Source organism: Maniola jurtina, chromosome 16 (assembly GCF_905333055.1).
Source record: "Maniola jurtina chromosome 16, ilManJurt1.1, whole genome shotgun sequence".
NCBI lineage: Eukaryota > Metazoa > Arthropoda > Insecta > Lepidoptera > Nymphalidae > Maniola > Maniola jurtina.
Genome location: NC_060044.1, coordinates 4,736,809 through 4,752,976, shown reverse-complemented (window position 1 = coordinate 4,752,976; position 16,168 = coordinate 4,736,809). Strand labels below are relative to the sequence as shown.

General features: G+C 37.6%; 1 protein-coding gene across 1 annotated transcript; it reads right to left on the bottom strand.

The window, feature by feature from the left end:
• Window positions 1–179: 179 nt before the first annotated feature.
• On the bottom strand, window positions 180–15,449 carry LOC123873082 (protein regulator of cytokinesis 1-like). Its single transcript, XM_045917775.1, has 14 exons — window positions 15,187–15,449; window positions 13,661–13,860; window positions 12,853–12,973; window positions 11,109–11,338; window positions 9,647–9,795; window positions 8,834–9,001; window positions 8,052–8,224; window positions 7,589–7,736; window positions 6,768–6,896; window positions 5,674–5,816; window positions 5,139–5,246; window positions 3,646–3,790; window positions 2,838–2,948; window positions 180–2,568 (listed from the first exon to the last, which is right to left on the bottom strand). The coding sequence occupies exons 1-14, from the start codon at window positions 15,258–15,260 to the stop codon at window positions 2,146–2,148; spliced, it is 2,322 nt and encodes a 773-aa protein (XP_045773731.1). The 5' UTR covers window positions 15,261–15,449; the 3' UTR covers window positions 180–2,145.
• Window positions 15,450–16,168: the final 719 nt, after the last annotated feature.

Here is a 16,168-nt window from a genome sequence, read left to right as displayed (position 1 = left end):
AATGCTTACACATGTATAGATTTATTTAAAACCATCTTATTTGAACCTCTTGAACTCTGGTGGGAACTGGCCAGTGTTGTGGCCATGGTATCTACTAAAATGTTTTATTTGGCTTTACCAGAAGGCACAAGTTACTATAAAAACATAAAATGAGGAACATTTAGTAAAACACTAAATAAAAGGCTATATCGCTTTATTTATTTAATTTACTTCAAAGATAACTACGCTATTCGAACTATCAACTAAACAAAACTCTAAATTAAAATTAAATCCAACTTAAAAATCTATAAAAAAACTTATTATTGTAATATAATATCTACTTAAAAAAATTAATACTATTTATATTTATATTTATATCAACAGTCGAATATGTAGTGCAAATACAATTGAAAATAAATTATTTACAGACCATTAGGGCTGGTTTTTATTGATCCAGTATTCCGATCAGCGCAGCAATCCAGTGACGCAAATTCCAGCGCTGGAATGAGTTACTGGAGTAATGAAAACCTACCTAAGGGTGCAGTCACACCGTACATTTTGCAGCTGAATATTCACTCGCGTTATAGAGATAGCGTATAGTAGGAGGATACTGAGGAGGCTCTTGCGGTAGTGGAGAGGTGCGGGAGGGGTAAGTTATCACAAGTTAACAAATCAGTGAGCTCGCGTCACGTGATCACAACCCTCCCGCACCGTTCCACTACCGCAGAAACCTACTTGAGTTATTGCGTTATGCCTGTAGCGCTCAATATTATATAGTGTCGGTCATTCTACGCGCGTACAATACGCAGACCTATTTATTTAAGTATTTGCGGAGTGAGTCTTCTGTACCTGGAAGATACTATTTTGTGGTACCATCCGATGCTGTTTAGTCAGCCTACAGTTGTAAATGCCTGGTGAGACTGCGCCCTTAAACCGCGAGCCACACTACGAACTAAACTAATTCAGCTTACGTAGGGTCATTTCGGGGAACTATGCGAGCGAAGCTAGCTATATCTAGGGTTCAGACCGAAAGCTTAAAAAATGTCGTCATAATGAGTCCGGCGCGGAGAGGAAGGGAGGCACAGCTCAATTAGCTCGCTAAGCTTAGCTCTGTAGTTAGCGGTGTGATCTCAAGTATGAAAAATGACGAAGCTACGCGAGCTAAGCTAAGCTAATGAACTATTTGTACATTCAGATCGAAACCTAAAAGATGTAGTGACCACGCGCGCGGCGCGGGGATGAAGAAAGGCACAGTTCAGTTAGCTCTCTTAACTTAGTTCGCGGTAAACTGAAGTAGGAAAAGATGCCAAAGATACGAGAACTAAGTTAGCTTAGCTCGCGGTGTGGCTTGCAATTTAATAACGGTAGAGATTCAGTTTGAACGAAAAAATATTAAAATCACAAAAATTATATATTAGGGCTTAAGGACAGACCATCATGAGCGCAGCAAATTAGTTGTAGGCGCTATCTACGCTAAATGTAATGCTATTTCATATTGCTCGCTTATGCACACTCGACGAAAATTGCGATGGCAATACAATTACACCGATTTCTGCATGGTCACAAAATTGAGCAAGTGTTATGTGAAACATAATTTTGGCAATATGTACATACTTTGATGGTTTTAAACATAATATTGGATCTTAAAAAATAATAAATCTGGAAATCGATTTGAAATTAGTATTATTATTTGATCTAAAACAAAATGAATGCAGGGATTTTTCATGATTTAAGTCCCCAATTTTGCACAAATGTTAAGTGATGTCAATATACTTAGCCATAGTTATCAGTTCATAATACAAACTTTGCATAAACACGATACAATTTTGTGCTTGCGCTTGATGACTGTCCTTGAAGCATACTTTGAATTGAATTGGCTCGTTTTTCGAATAAGCAGCCATGTTACTGCGCAACCTTAAGGTACGCTTACACGGGCAATTGAAATTCCGCAATTCCAGGCAATTTAGTCAATTATGACATCACAACCACATGAAGCAATTTACTGTAATACACAGCAATAACTGAAAATTTCAGCAATATTATGGGAAATAATTGCTCCAGATTGCACCACTTATTGCTCCAGATTGCCGAGCAACAATTGCCCATGTAAGCGTTCCTTTAGTGCTCGCACTTCCATATTGCATACTAAAATAATACTCTAATGTTTCACATGATAGGTGGTAAATTTTTCGTTCGCATTAAGTTAAGATGTGAGTTGGACCTGCCCATGCCGTTAGGGGTGACTTTAAGGGTCATATTTGTGCCTGGTGTTTGCCTATGGACATTCGTTTTGCTGCAGCTCAGCGGAGCGCGGGGGGTGGCAAAACCGTCATTGTTTAACTTCAAAGCGGACCGTGTTAATCTCGTAGGCGTGGTGAACAGGTTACTTTTAGGCGTCATCGGCAAGTTTAACTGTTGGAAGTTCTCTTTGCCGATTTTCGGGGTTACAGGTGGCTTTGTTCGCAATTTGTTCGGAGTTTCACTTTGTTCTACGCAAGTTTCGTAGACTGCGACGGCGGGAATGTTAAAGTGGTTTTTCGGCTGATTGGCCATAGAGCTGCGGCTTGTCTGTCGTTCGTTGATGATGTCCTGTAACCAAATACGATATCGTGTCGTTGGGCATTCAAAACTGTAGGCATACCGCCAGAGATGTAGCAATTACCTCTCATTGGCTGGCAATTAGGATGATGCCCATTCCAAAAATAAATTATTTCTTAGTAATTAGTCAACAAACACACAATGTTTAGAAAATGTGCATTCCCAAATTGTCCCCGCCAGGAATCGAACCCGGAACCTCCCACTTGTAAGACCACAGCACTTACCACTGCGTAGTCGCCAGCGTTATAGCAATGGCTTACCTTAAAATCAGAATAAGTAGTCATCATGGTGGAGTCTTGCAGCGGGTTCTTGTCCGAGCGCTCCGTGTCGCGCGAACTGCTTGCGGTGGTCGAACTGCGACGGCCGCGCGACTGCCAACAAATAGCAGGATTTATATAAACTGGCCATTTTTTAGGGTTCCGTACCTCAGAGGGAAAAACTGAATCCTTATAGGTCTGTCTGTCCGTCTGTCAAGAAAACCTATAGGGTACTTCCCGTTGATCTAGAATAATGAAAGGCAGGTAGGCAGGTCTTATGGCATAGCACAAGAAAAGGGAAAAATCTGAAAACCGTGCATTTGTGGATTACATCACAAAAAAAAATGTGTTTATGAACAAACAATTAGTATTTTTAATGTACAAAGAAAGATAACTATACCAAGTATCATATGAATGGGCTTTACTTGTACATTCTGAAACAAAGTTTTATTTATTTTTATGCATAATAGTTTTTGATTTATCGTGCAAAATGTCAGAAAAAAATACCCAATACGGAACCCTCGTTGCACGAGTCTAACTCGCACTTGGCCGGTTTTTTTTTTCATCATGTGTAAAATTCTGATTAAGATTTCTATAAAATATCTCAGCCTAAGATTTGGAGCTTAGAATTGACCAGTGCTTTGTCGCCATTGAGCCTTCTGGCGCGTCGACCCAACGAATCCAATGCTGATCAAGCTAGTACTTGGTAGAGCCACCACATAAATGGATGCAGTACTCCATGCTAGATTGAACTTGAGCTTAGTACAGGGTTTAGAAGTAAAACTAAAAGTATTTCAGTAGTTATACATACCGCTCGCTTATGTTTAAGTATGCTGCCATTGGCCTTGGGTTGCGGAGTCTTCTTGTTGTTCGGGCCATCGTAGTCCAGTTTCCTCTTAGCGCGATCAGTTTTATTGTCGACCAAAGCCTTCGCCGCCAGACGCCCGCTTATACGCCTATATATATAAGGTACAATATTAATACATTAAGTACTTAAGAACCTATCAACTGGACTCTAACTTGTTCCTAGCATATTCCCGTATTTCCAAAGAAAAAAAGGTTGGCTGTCTGTTTGTCGTGTCTATTAAGACCTGTCAAGGGAATCAAAACTATAGGGTACTTTCTGTTGACTTAGAATAATGTTTGGCAGGTAACAATGTCTTATAGCACAAGTGAAGGAAAAATCCGAAAACCGTGAATTTATGGTCACAAAACACGAAAAATTAAAAAGTGATGTTTCTTGTACGGTGGTATGGAACCCTTTCGTTTTTTATATCCAAACGAGTTCCGAAGTGACAAAGGGCGGGAAACTGGAACTACTGAACCGATTTTGAAAAGTCTTTCACCAGTAGAAAGCTACATCATTATGCCTGAGTGACACTGACTATATTTTATTTTCCAAAAAAAATAGAGATCCCTACGAAAATTGTACTAAGCTACCCGTGCGAAGACGGTGCGGGTCGTTAGTTAATTATAGTGTACCAAGGCAACTAAAATAACTTTAAAAAAAGCTAATTAATTTACCTAAACATGCCAACAACCTAAAATACTGTAATGTCTTTACTCATTAATCAGCATAATTGTTCACACATCGAAGCCGATTATGAAACAGCATACTTCTCATTCCTTCCACTTATGTAACGTGTAATTATAATTTTTCGCTACATGTCACAAATTATAAGAACTTGCCTTGGTGTTGTAATTTGTGTTCACTTCATTAGTTTACAAGCGAGCACTGAAATTGTAGAAGGAATGAAAGTATTAAAACCAGTTTAACCATATTTAACTAGATGATGCCCGCGACTCAGTTCAAGTGGATTTAGTTTTTTTTTTAAATCCCATTTGAATTCAATTTGGAACTCTTTGATTTTTCCAGAATAAAAATTTCCTATGTCAATTTTCGGGACGCAAGCTACCTCTATACCAAATTTCATCAAAATCGGTTGAATTATTCGGCCGTGAAAAGCTAACAGACAGACAGACACACTACCACATTTATAATATTAGTATGGATATACAGTTACATTTTTAAAATTATATATCTAATGTTACTTTTCTACTTGATGGTGTTGATTCTGACCACAACTTTTTAGACTATTTACATCCTTTTCTTGCTAATGTGATACGAAAAAGACAGCTACAGTTTGACACTCTTTGATTTTTCCGAGATAAAAAGTATCCTTTGTGTTAATTCATGGTATAAGAAAATGGAGACAGCCTTAGTCATTGTGACGTGAAACATCCAAAATTTCACATTATTATTTTATTATTAGGATAAGATATAAGATTAGGATTTATTGTTACCTTTTAACAGTAGACACGGCGGATCTCTTGAACGCAGAGAGGTTGGATGTGACCGCATTCATGGCCTTGGTCGCGCTGCCAGTGATGAGTTGACGCTTGCTTGGTGGCCTAGAAATCAAAAGGGATGAGTGAATGAATATACTTTTATTGGGTACCACAAAATTAATACAGAAAAAACACATACAAAGCAAAACAAAATATAAGCAGGTACAATTTGGCGGCCTTATCGCTACCCAGCGATCTCTTCCAGGCAACCAAAACGCTTTACAAGTTGTTTTGCATGAAGTTTATGTTGAAATTTCAATGATAATGGTTATAGGCACGAAAAAATGTCGCGATAAGCTTAACGTCCGGCTCCTAATTGGAAGACGGGAATTCGATCCCGGGCACGCACCTCTAACTTTTCAGTTATTTGCGTTTTAAGCAATTAAATATCACTTGCTTTAACAGTGAAGGAAAACATCGTGAGGAAACCTGCATGCCAGAGAGTTCTCCATGTTCTCCAAAGGTGTGTGTATTCTAATGTGTAGCATACTTGTATCTCTCGCCGGTGGCGGCGAGGCCGGCGGCGGTGCGGTTGCGCTTGCCCAGCGGCGACGTGGCGAGCGAGCGCAACAGCTGTGGAGTAGGTGTGAGCGCCTGCGCCTGCTTGCGCGCCGACAGCTTGTTCTGGCGCTCCTGAAGTTAAACATCAGCTTATTATAACAACAACTTAAAATTCTTCGGACGCGTCTCCCTTTTTCTATGTTTCTTTCTTTCTTTCATTGAGCGTCTTGTCGTGCAGGGAAAGATGGAGGACACCAGAGAGCGGGAAAGTTCACCTATGCGATCGACGGACCAAATCAAGGTTAAAATAAAATTATAGAGGGCATTTTGACTTTGCTTAGACTTAAGTTTCAGAGAAGACTTAAGTAAACGAGACAGATTTATGCCAGTGGTATAACGCTGTCTCGTTTTAAGTGTCTTAAGTCTGAGCAAAGCTTAAGTGTAATCATAATCATATAATAATCATAATCATAATTTATTTATTGCGAATACACGTAATATAATAGATGGTACACAAGTGCGCTCTATAGATCTCAGAAAAAGTATGCTGTGGGTGGTCCCTTGTAAGAGTGTACCAGGCTGTCAGCCAACAGGGAGAAGTGACGAATGCTCGTGGGCGTATAACATCTGCCCTCAAATACGTTGCTTCATGATTACCACGACCGATGTACCAAGAGTGTTACGACGAAGGAGAAGATAGCAACTACATCACCAAAGTGGGATCGCCCAAGATTTTTTGAAGCAATACAGCCGCAAATCGATCACGATACAATAGCGATGCGCTGGCCTGTGCACCTTTGCCGACGTATCGCGTTGTCTTTGTCTCAATCGATTGGCTCACTCAGGCTCAGTCATGCTCAACTAGGTCTACAATTATAATCACCCAAATGCACAAATCGTGTGTGGACAGACCGGTGTTCCGATAGTAGTAATAGGTAATTTAATCAGTTCGCTTATATTGATTTGCTGACTTGCACGCTGAGCGGCTCACGCTGTGTCTTCTGCACCTACATAGCTTAAGGACACCATGTTTTACTACAGAACCCTAAAACGGAATAAACTAGCAAAATAAAAACGACTTACCGCCTTCCTTGTTTCCCACTCATCCTGTATCAGCTGCAAAAGTGGTTTGCCGTCCACAGTGAAAACGGTTTCCGTCTTCGCCTCGTATTGCAACACCAAATCGCGAATTTGCTGCTCGATTTTCGGTAACTGTAACAATGGCAAAACGCACGTAGAATGGACGGACGTCTAAGGTTAAAATCTATAGACCGCACTTAGACTTTGCTTAGACTTAAGTTTCAGTTAAAACGAGACAGATTTATGCCAGTGGTATAACGCTGTCTCGTTTTAACAGTTTCTTAAGTATGAGCAAAGTCTAAGTGCGCTCTATAGATCTCAGCATAAGTATAGAAACCCAGAAAGGGAAAACCACGACCAAATGCACTTGGCCGGTCTTTTCTTTCCGAACAAGATGATGCGGTGTCACTTGATCGTTTATGCGATTTGCAATCGAATTTGGGGCGACGACCAAGTTTAGTTGTTCCATTAGTCTTTAATACTATTTTGGTACGGAACCCTAAAAACACACGGTAGCTTTTGTCGACTTACTTTGTTGGCGATAGTTTTGCATTCTTTCTCCTCTTGCAACAACTGCTCCCCACGGTTCTGGTAACCAAACTGATGGGTTGGTGAACGTTAAATGTCCCTCGACATCGTTTTCGTTCCTGTGGTTCGTCGTCATCCCTTCCATTTGTGGCAATAATGAGGATTTCCCAGTGATAGTGTGGTGGGATCCCAGATCCTGCATACCACGTCTTGACCAAAACACCTCAAGTAGGTGTTTTGGTCAAGACCTTGTGAAATCGCAGTCAACAAACCCAAAATATTATATTGATACTTACTTTGTTGGCGATAGTTTTGCGTTCTTTCTCCTCCTGCAACAACTGCCCCCCGCGGTTCTGGTAGCGGCCCGGCTCGGAGGCGCGCGCCTCTAGCTCCGTCATCTTGCTCCATAGCTCCTTACGAGTTCCTACTAGCTCGAAGATGTGTCTGTATGGACAAAAGGTTCAAGTGAAATACAGGTATTTATTACCTTAGAGTAGGTTCTTAAGACACATTTCAAAATTAAAGGCTTCCAGGGAGTGCTGAGATTTGCACTGACACTGCACGTAAATTTAAGATATTTGAAAACTACTAGAATTATTATTATTATAATCGAAGACATTATATTTATTTTAATGGATACTAAAATTATAAGTTTGTCTGTTTTTAACTTTTCACTTTCACAGTGTAATGAAAACAAAGTTTGAAAATCCAAATGTGTGTGGCGTTGTAACACAACGAAGTTGATAGAAATAAACTCACTTAGTCTCATCATATAACTTGGAAATCTTCATTAGATACAGTTCGTGCAATGTAAGAGTGTCTTCAGTAAAGATGTCCTGATAGTAGTGGACAAACTCCTGGCGCTGAGCTTGAGAATACATCAGGTTATCCCACATAAGCTTGATCTTTGTACGCACGTTGGCTACAAACACCTGAAAAAAAAAATGGTTTATAATTTTTGCGGTCTTAAGGGTTCCCAAAGGGTAAAAACGACCCTTATTATTAGGGTTTCGTATCTCTAGGGAAAAAAGGAAGCCTTACAGGATCATTTCGTAGTCTGTATATATGTCTGGCAAGAAAACCTACAAGGTACTTCCCATTGGCCTAGATTCATGTAATTTGGCAGGTAGCAATGTCTTAATGTCTACAAGTAAAGAAAAAAATCGTGAATTTGTGGTTACATCACAAAAATAAATAAATATGTTATTCTTTGTACAATGGTACGGAACCCTTCGCGTGCGAGCCCAATTCACACTTGACTGATTTTTTTCTAAATAGACATGCGCTAAACTGCTACCACACTAGAGTAGATGATGATGTAGCCATCGGCGTCCGCCTAAAAGGTATTCACTTTTTTTTAGTTAATATAAGCATAACCTAAGTGATAAGGTCGCCCTTTGTTTAATTAAGTGTATCATATATTCTGTCTTTGTATTTTTGTAACAATAAAGTTGTTTAAATAAATAAAAATAAATAAGCTAATAAATAAGTTTCTCATAATTTCTTTTGAGAATAAATTCTTTAGCCACAAAAATGCTTACCGAAATCTTTTGCCGCTTTATTTGATCACACCGCTTGATCTCCTCTTTGATGGCCGTTTCAGTTAGCGGATGGCAGCCGGTGTGAGCTTGCAGGAAGTTCTCGCGGTACACTTGGTCTTCTTCCAAGCAGTCCCACAGTCTTGTTAAGCGCTCGCGCAGCTCCAACACCTGTGACAAATGAACAGAAGAACATGAATTAAACATACTAATATTAAAATCGGTGACAGCCTATTTTTTGCCAGGGGAAGTCTCATTAAGATACTCAATCTCTTTAGGGAGAGAGAGTGGGGTTTTTGCCCCCTCTGTGGCCATCGCAAATTTAGAGGCTCCGGGAACTCTTAAGAACGTTTGCCGGTGCAATTCAAATTCAAATTATTTTTATTCAATTAAACCTTTACAAGTGCTTTTGAATCGTCAAAATAATCTACCACTGGTTCGGAATGCTGTTCCTACCGAGTCAGTGATAGCCTAGTGGTTAAGACATCCACCTTTACTCGGGAGGTCGGGGGTTCGATCCTGGGTACGCACCTCTAACTTTTCCGAGTTTTGTGACGGTGAAGGAAAACATCATGAGGAACCTGCATGCCTGAGGGTTCTCCATGTTTCCCGGAATCGAACAACCACACTCCCCAATTAGGAGAGCGACATTCCAATCACAAGATTACGAAGGGCCCACAAGTGAACTATTTATCGGTTTACGACAACGATCGCTAGGGAGGCAAACAGAGTCAAATTGCCTAGAGTATTCTACTTCGTCCCATAATGGCGTTATGGGACGAAGTAGAATTTAGGGCTTAACAATTGAACGCCTACCCTGTTATTGGTCTGCTCGTATTTCTCCTCCAAGTCCTGACGCAGCATCGCCAGTCGGTCCATATTCTGATCAGTCACCTTGAAGTCTACAGACATGGATGTTACAGCCATCTGCTCAAACTTGTTTTGAGGCTTGATTTGGAGTTTAGCTAGAAAAAGAAAAAAACTATAAATCTTTCATCCTAACTGATATGGTATCTAGATAATTTTAAAAAATAAAACCGACTTCAAAAACCAAAAATACTAAAAAGTAGAAAATAATTTTTGTTTAGCTACACATGTAATGTACCTAGGTATGAAGTCGAGCGAGCATATTATAAAACAAAATTAGAAATCCAAGAGTGAAGCTCGCCCGACTTCATACATTACATGTGTAGCTAAACAAAAATTATTTTCTACTTTTTAGTATTTTTGGTTTTTGAAGTCGGTTTTATTTTTCTTTTGAAAATTTTTTATTTCACAATTTTTAGTGGCCCCACTGTACTATAATATGCTATGCCCAGTTAAAACCCTACTGTTTACTAAGCTATTACAGTGATCGCGAGCAATTTGCTCTTATCCATTGAGGAGTTCTGTTCTCCATCTCCGAAGATATTCATCAGATCTTCACCAAATTTATATGGGACCACCTGCACAGTATACCCTTTCAAACAAAAAAATAATTTCCAAATCGGTCCAGGGGTCTTTGAGTAATCGAGGAACATACATAAAAAATAAAAAATAAAAAAAAGATCCCGACGAATTGAGAACCTCCTCCTTTTTTGGAAGTCGGTTAAAAAGCTGATTTAAATGAAGTAAACCTCAAAATTTGGGATGGGAGTTAAACTTATGTTGTGTGTAAAAAAAAGGAGGCCGAGCGTCTTTGATAGTATACTTTTGCATGATACATCGCCGCGAGATACCAGTACGTAGTGAATATTAAGATGTTCTTAAGACACGTCCTTGCTCCAGAACTTGCGCCATTTTGATTCTAGTTGCCCCACACATAAGTTTCAGTAGTGAAAATATCAATACTATCCTTATAAAATCAAGTTCAAATATAAAATCAAAAGATATGAAATAAAGCAAAATGCTCTCCATTTTTTTTTATTTGTCACAAATTAAAATAACCTGTACTTTAGAAGCTATGCATGAAATCAATAATTATTTTTCTCTCATTTATATGGCTCTTTTATTAAATGAAGAAAAATAAATATTTACTTCATGAAAATAATCCTAATTGGTTTATGTAAAGACAACAACATAAAGAATAATATTAATCTGCGCCTTACTATCTTCTGAAACTGTAAGCAGGACAGTAATTTGAGAACATCAAATAATTATCTTGACTTAGTGAGTAATTTAAGTGACGTAATTAATTATCACCACTATATCGTACAAGTTTAACAATTTCAACCATCAAAAGGAGTACAATTGTACCTACTTTGAATAAATGATTTTGACTTTGACTTTAAATACAAACCCATGATATCCTTGATCTCGACTTGCGTGTTCAGGAATAGCTCCACTCTCTTGTCCCTCTCGGCTTGCAGCACTTCCAAGTGACTCATCAGTTTGTCCAACTCCTCCTCAGCTGGTAAGGGCTCCTCTTGCAACTCGTGCATGGTGACACCTAGCTTGTCTACAAGGTCACGCTGCCATTCTAGGAGCCTATCCATTTTTTTGCGACGCTGCTCAGCTTGGATTCTGTACCTATTGATGGTCATAAAAATGATATTGTTTGAATCTGTTTGTTATATTATATATTCATGTATCACACTCTTTGGCTTGATAATAATAAAGAGAAGCAATATTATTAGGTATTATTAATGCAAGTGTGTCTTTGTTGTTATCTTCTCAAGCCTAAACCTCTCAACTTATTTTGGTGGGATTTGCAATGAAATGCTTACAACTTATTTGAATAAAAGTGGAAAAAGCAAGGTTTTAGTGGAAAATACCTTAGTCACAAGAAATGAGTATCACAAGTGTAAATTAAAAATTTATAACACCCCTGACAAGTGAAGGTTAGGTACAGTAACTAGAAAAGAGCTGCTAACTTTTAAACAGCTAAACCAATTTTCTTGGATTATAGCTAAGAACACTCTCGATCAAGCCACCTTTCAAACAAAAAAAAAAAACTAAATAAAAATTGGTTCATTAGTTTAGGAGCTACAATGCCACAGACAGATACACAGATATACACGTCAAACTTATAACACCCCTCTTTTTGGGTTGGGGGTTAAAAAATAGAATGTATTGATCTATGGCCTAGTATCCATAAGGCTTGATCATAACATCACAATCAAATTGACAAGCACCAAAAAACAGCTACAATAATGTGACGTTCACGATCTTTATGATACTATCCTGTTGCCTTAAATGCAGAGTTTCGTATAAGAGTAACACAAACGCTGGTTTTTATAGTTTTATTTTTATTGTATAACTATAATAAGTTAACATAGAGCCCGGTAAAACTGACTGTAGTTTTTGTGGCACTGAATGTAACAAAAATGCTCTGTATATTCTTTAAGTTTAATAAATATTTAAAAAAAATGAATAATGACAACAATATAGTTATAGCAACAACCATAATAATTATATTGTAATAGTAACAATGTAATATAACATAATCACAATCACTACCCATATTATAAATGCGAAAGTATGTTTGTTTGTTGGTTTGTCCTTCAATCACGCCATAACGGAGCAACGGATTGACCTGATTTTTTTTCATGGATATAGTTTAAGACCTGAGGAGTAACATTGGCTACTTTTTATCCTGAAAATAAAAAAAAAACGCACGGGATTTAAAAAATCTAAATCCAAGCCGACAAAGTAGCGGGCATCAGCTAGTGTGATAATTTTTGGGGCTAATTTAGGGCTTTTGACTAATGTACAACCCAGATATCAAAGTGTTTATTAAATTACCTAGCTGTAGTAAAAATTAAAGTAGCCTAATTAGTTTAGTCCAAGTTCTACTGGGTTAGTTATAAATGATAGTTCAATATAGGCAATATAACTCGGTGGCGCTAAGTTTGCACCTCGAAGGAATGCTGCGCCTCTTCCACTTCCCCGCTCACCTCCCCGGCGCGGCGGTCGTCTTGTCGCTTCAGTATGGTTTGCATACCATACCTAAGCGTCTATGATTACGTCACACTGATGCTTACGATTCACGCTTGTCGATTACGACGCGAGGTGCAAACTTAGCTTGACCGAGTAGTACTCACACAGACAGTTGTTCTTCTAAAGCATCCTTGTATTCAATCAACGCCATATCTTCCTCTAACTCTAGTACTGTTATGTCCACTGAAAGGCACCGGCTTAATTCTTCAGTTTCTTCTTTTAACTCTGAAAATAATTATTATATTTTTTATACTTATATAACTAATATTGTAAATGCAAAAATGTGTTTCAATTTTCTTCTTCATTTCAATTTTCTTCAAACTTCAATCACACCGCACCAACATAACAGATGGACATGTTTTTTGCACAAGATTGACAAAGGCTACTCAATCTAAATATATAAAAGGAACAGTTGACTGACTGACTAACTGATCGTAACACACAGCTCAAACTACTGGATGGATTGGGCTGTTTGGCATGAAAATAGCTATTACATCTGTTAAAAAAGGATTTTTGAAAATTAAACTCCTGAAGGGGTTAAAATAGGGGTTTGGTGTAGTCCACATGTACATAGTTGTGTGCATAAGCCAGTATTCCATAAAATTACAGTAAATTTTAAAACCTAAATCCATACAAAGTTGAAGTTATAAACATGTTCCTATAATATACCTGCACAGAGGGTTATTTCTTAATATATTTGTTGATAATATAAAATGAGTTGATGGCACCAACGCTATTTACATCACAGGTGGTTACTGTTAGTGTTAAATGTTACCATCAAAAAACAAGCATCAATGGTGCCAGGTTCTAGCACAGTGTTAGAGGACATAATTTACATGTGTCTACTGTCCTCTAGAGATGTTATAACCTGAAACCAAGTATGTACTGCAAATAAAAGTAAAATATTCTCACTTGCTATCTTCTCCTCCATCTGCTTCAACCTGTTATCTGTCTCAAAAATGATGTCTTTGTGAAGATTTTTTTCAATTTGTACAAGTGTTCTGATGTTTGTGATTTTAGTTTCCTCAGGTACACCAAGATGTGACCAGTTGCTCCAGAGTTCATTCATTAGGGATCTTACATTTTCTAATATCTCCTCACGAACTTCATTGCTGTATGAAAACAAGTTCATATAAAATACATATAAATAGTAATTAAATAGTAAAAAAATGTATTTGGTCCCTTATGATTCCCAAATCAAACAATCTATGAATCCATATTCATACTATCATAATAATATTATAAGAGCGAAAGTGTATGTCTACAAGCTTTTCATGGCCTATTTGTATGACAGGTTTTGAAAAAAAATTGGCACAGAGACTTTGACAGGTTTTGAAAAAATTTGGTACAGAGACAGCTTGCATTCCGGGTAAGGACAGAGCCTACTTTTGGTCCAATGAAATCAAAGTGTTCCCATTACATTTCTAAAACCCTAAAGAAACACCAACAAAGTCACAGACTTCATCTATTTTGTACAGAGGTACTGTGAGGTGCTTGCATGTTGGCTACTTTTTTCCTGATAAATCAGTTCCCACAGGATTAAATAAAAAAAAAACTAAAATCCATGTGAACTAAATTGCAGGCATCATCTAGTTGAGTATATAAAAGGAGAAACTGACTGACAAATCAATGTAAAGTACAAACTGCTGCATATTAAAACTTTAGATTTTACATAATATTGTAAGTTCTCTTTATTAATAAGACACCAATAAGAAAGATAATAGGATTTCTAGGAAATCTAGGCAGATGAAGTCACACCCATCAACTAGTGTTTTGTGAATGGGTTGTTTGGTCTTCATCTTAGGGTCACCTCACACTGCTGGAGCAATGTTTGATGATAAATAATAATAGAGTTTTAACCTCTCTAATATTTCTACAAAAATTGCTCAAGCATTCTGCTGGTGACCTAGTGAACATGACATCTCCCTACTAAAATAGCTGTGCCCTAAGAAGCTTCCAATATTGTCTTCCATACCTAATAATTATTGATTATTGTAATAATATTGGAATGCATGGAACAGATGACTAAAATGAATAAATGGCATCATGATAAATGCAATGTATTATCAGATAGCACAGAAGTTCTATCTTCTTTTAACTTGTTAAACTAGTTGTTTCAACTAAGTGTAACAAGATCTTATTCAGTGCATCAGTGGCACTAGACACACCCTGGACTCTGCTCTTTATGAAATGGAAACTAGACTACTTTGTACATCAAAAAAATGTAAAATACTCGAAGATTTTCAATAATAATTCGATTTGTTTGGAGATTGATCTTCTCGATCGGAAGCTCTGGTTTTTGGCGGTAGAAAAGTATAAAGCTAAGTCAAGTCAGTATTGATTAAACTTTTGCAAATATAGATTAGTATCAAAATTGATTTTGTTATACTAAATAAAAAACCGTTAAATAAAGGCGTAAAATTAACAAGCATACTTACAATAGCTGGATAATATTTTCATCGTTTGTTACAATCATTTTTGGTTGAATCATGGTTGCATTAAATAACACCATCAATAGGTATATAAAAACACGAAGCGCTTTTATCACAGCGAATGTCTTTTTGATAAGCTTATTTTAAATTATTAAGACAAAATTATTCTGAACAGGATCAAAATTAAATGCACTAAACCACCGTTCAAAATACGTTAGAAATCAAAAACAAAATGTCGTTTGACCAGTTTTTCTATTTGCGGCCTTTGATTGGTCCTACAATTTATAACCATAGACTAAGCTGTATAGTCCAGTGTTGCCATAGAAATTTCAAGAATCTATTTATAGTGACTACGGGTAACTTTAGAAACGTGTCAAACTGAACAAAAGTAGAAAAGAGTCAACTGGCATCCAAAAACAAGATATAAAAACATTTTTTATCTAATGCATATCACAAAAAAGTTTTGATTTTAGGCCTAAAACTGTAGACCGTAGACCTGTATTTTACCCGAGTATGGCAAAACCAAAAGGAAGGATTATAATTTTAGCAGTCTATGTATAACTATGTATGTATGTATGTATATAAATCTCTTCTTGAATTTATGTGTGCACCGTAGTGTCTAAACTACTGAACCGATTTTGATAAGTGAGGTGTCAATCAATTTGTTATTATCAGATATTTATTATGGTTGCGGTGACATAGGTTACATTTAATACGAAAAAAAACGATCCGACGATGGAGTTTACATCCAAAAAAATGGGGGTTTCCAAATTTTTTTTTTGCCATTGTATCGAGTAAGATATCAAATGAAAGAAGAAAAATTCTGGGTTCACATATATGTATAAATACACTCGGTCAAGCTAAGTTTGCACCTCGCATTGATTACGTCACTCTGCCGGGTACGGTTACATGCGAACCTTACTGAGGCAACATGACGACCGCGGGGAGGTGAGCGGGGAAGTGGGATAGGCGCTGCATTCCAGCGAGG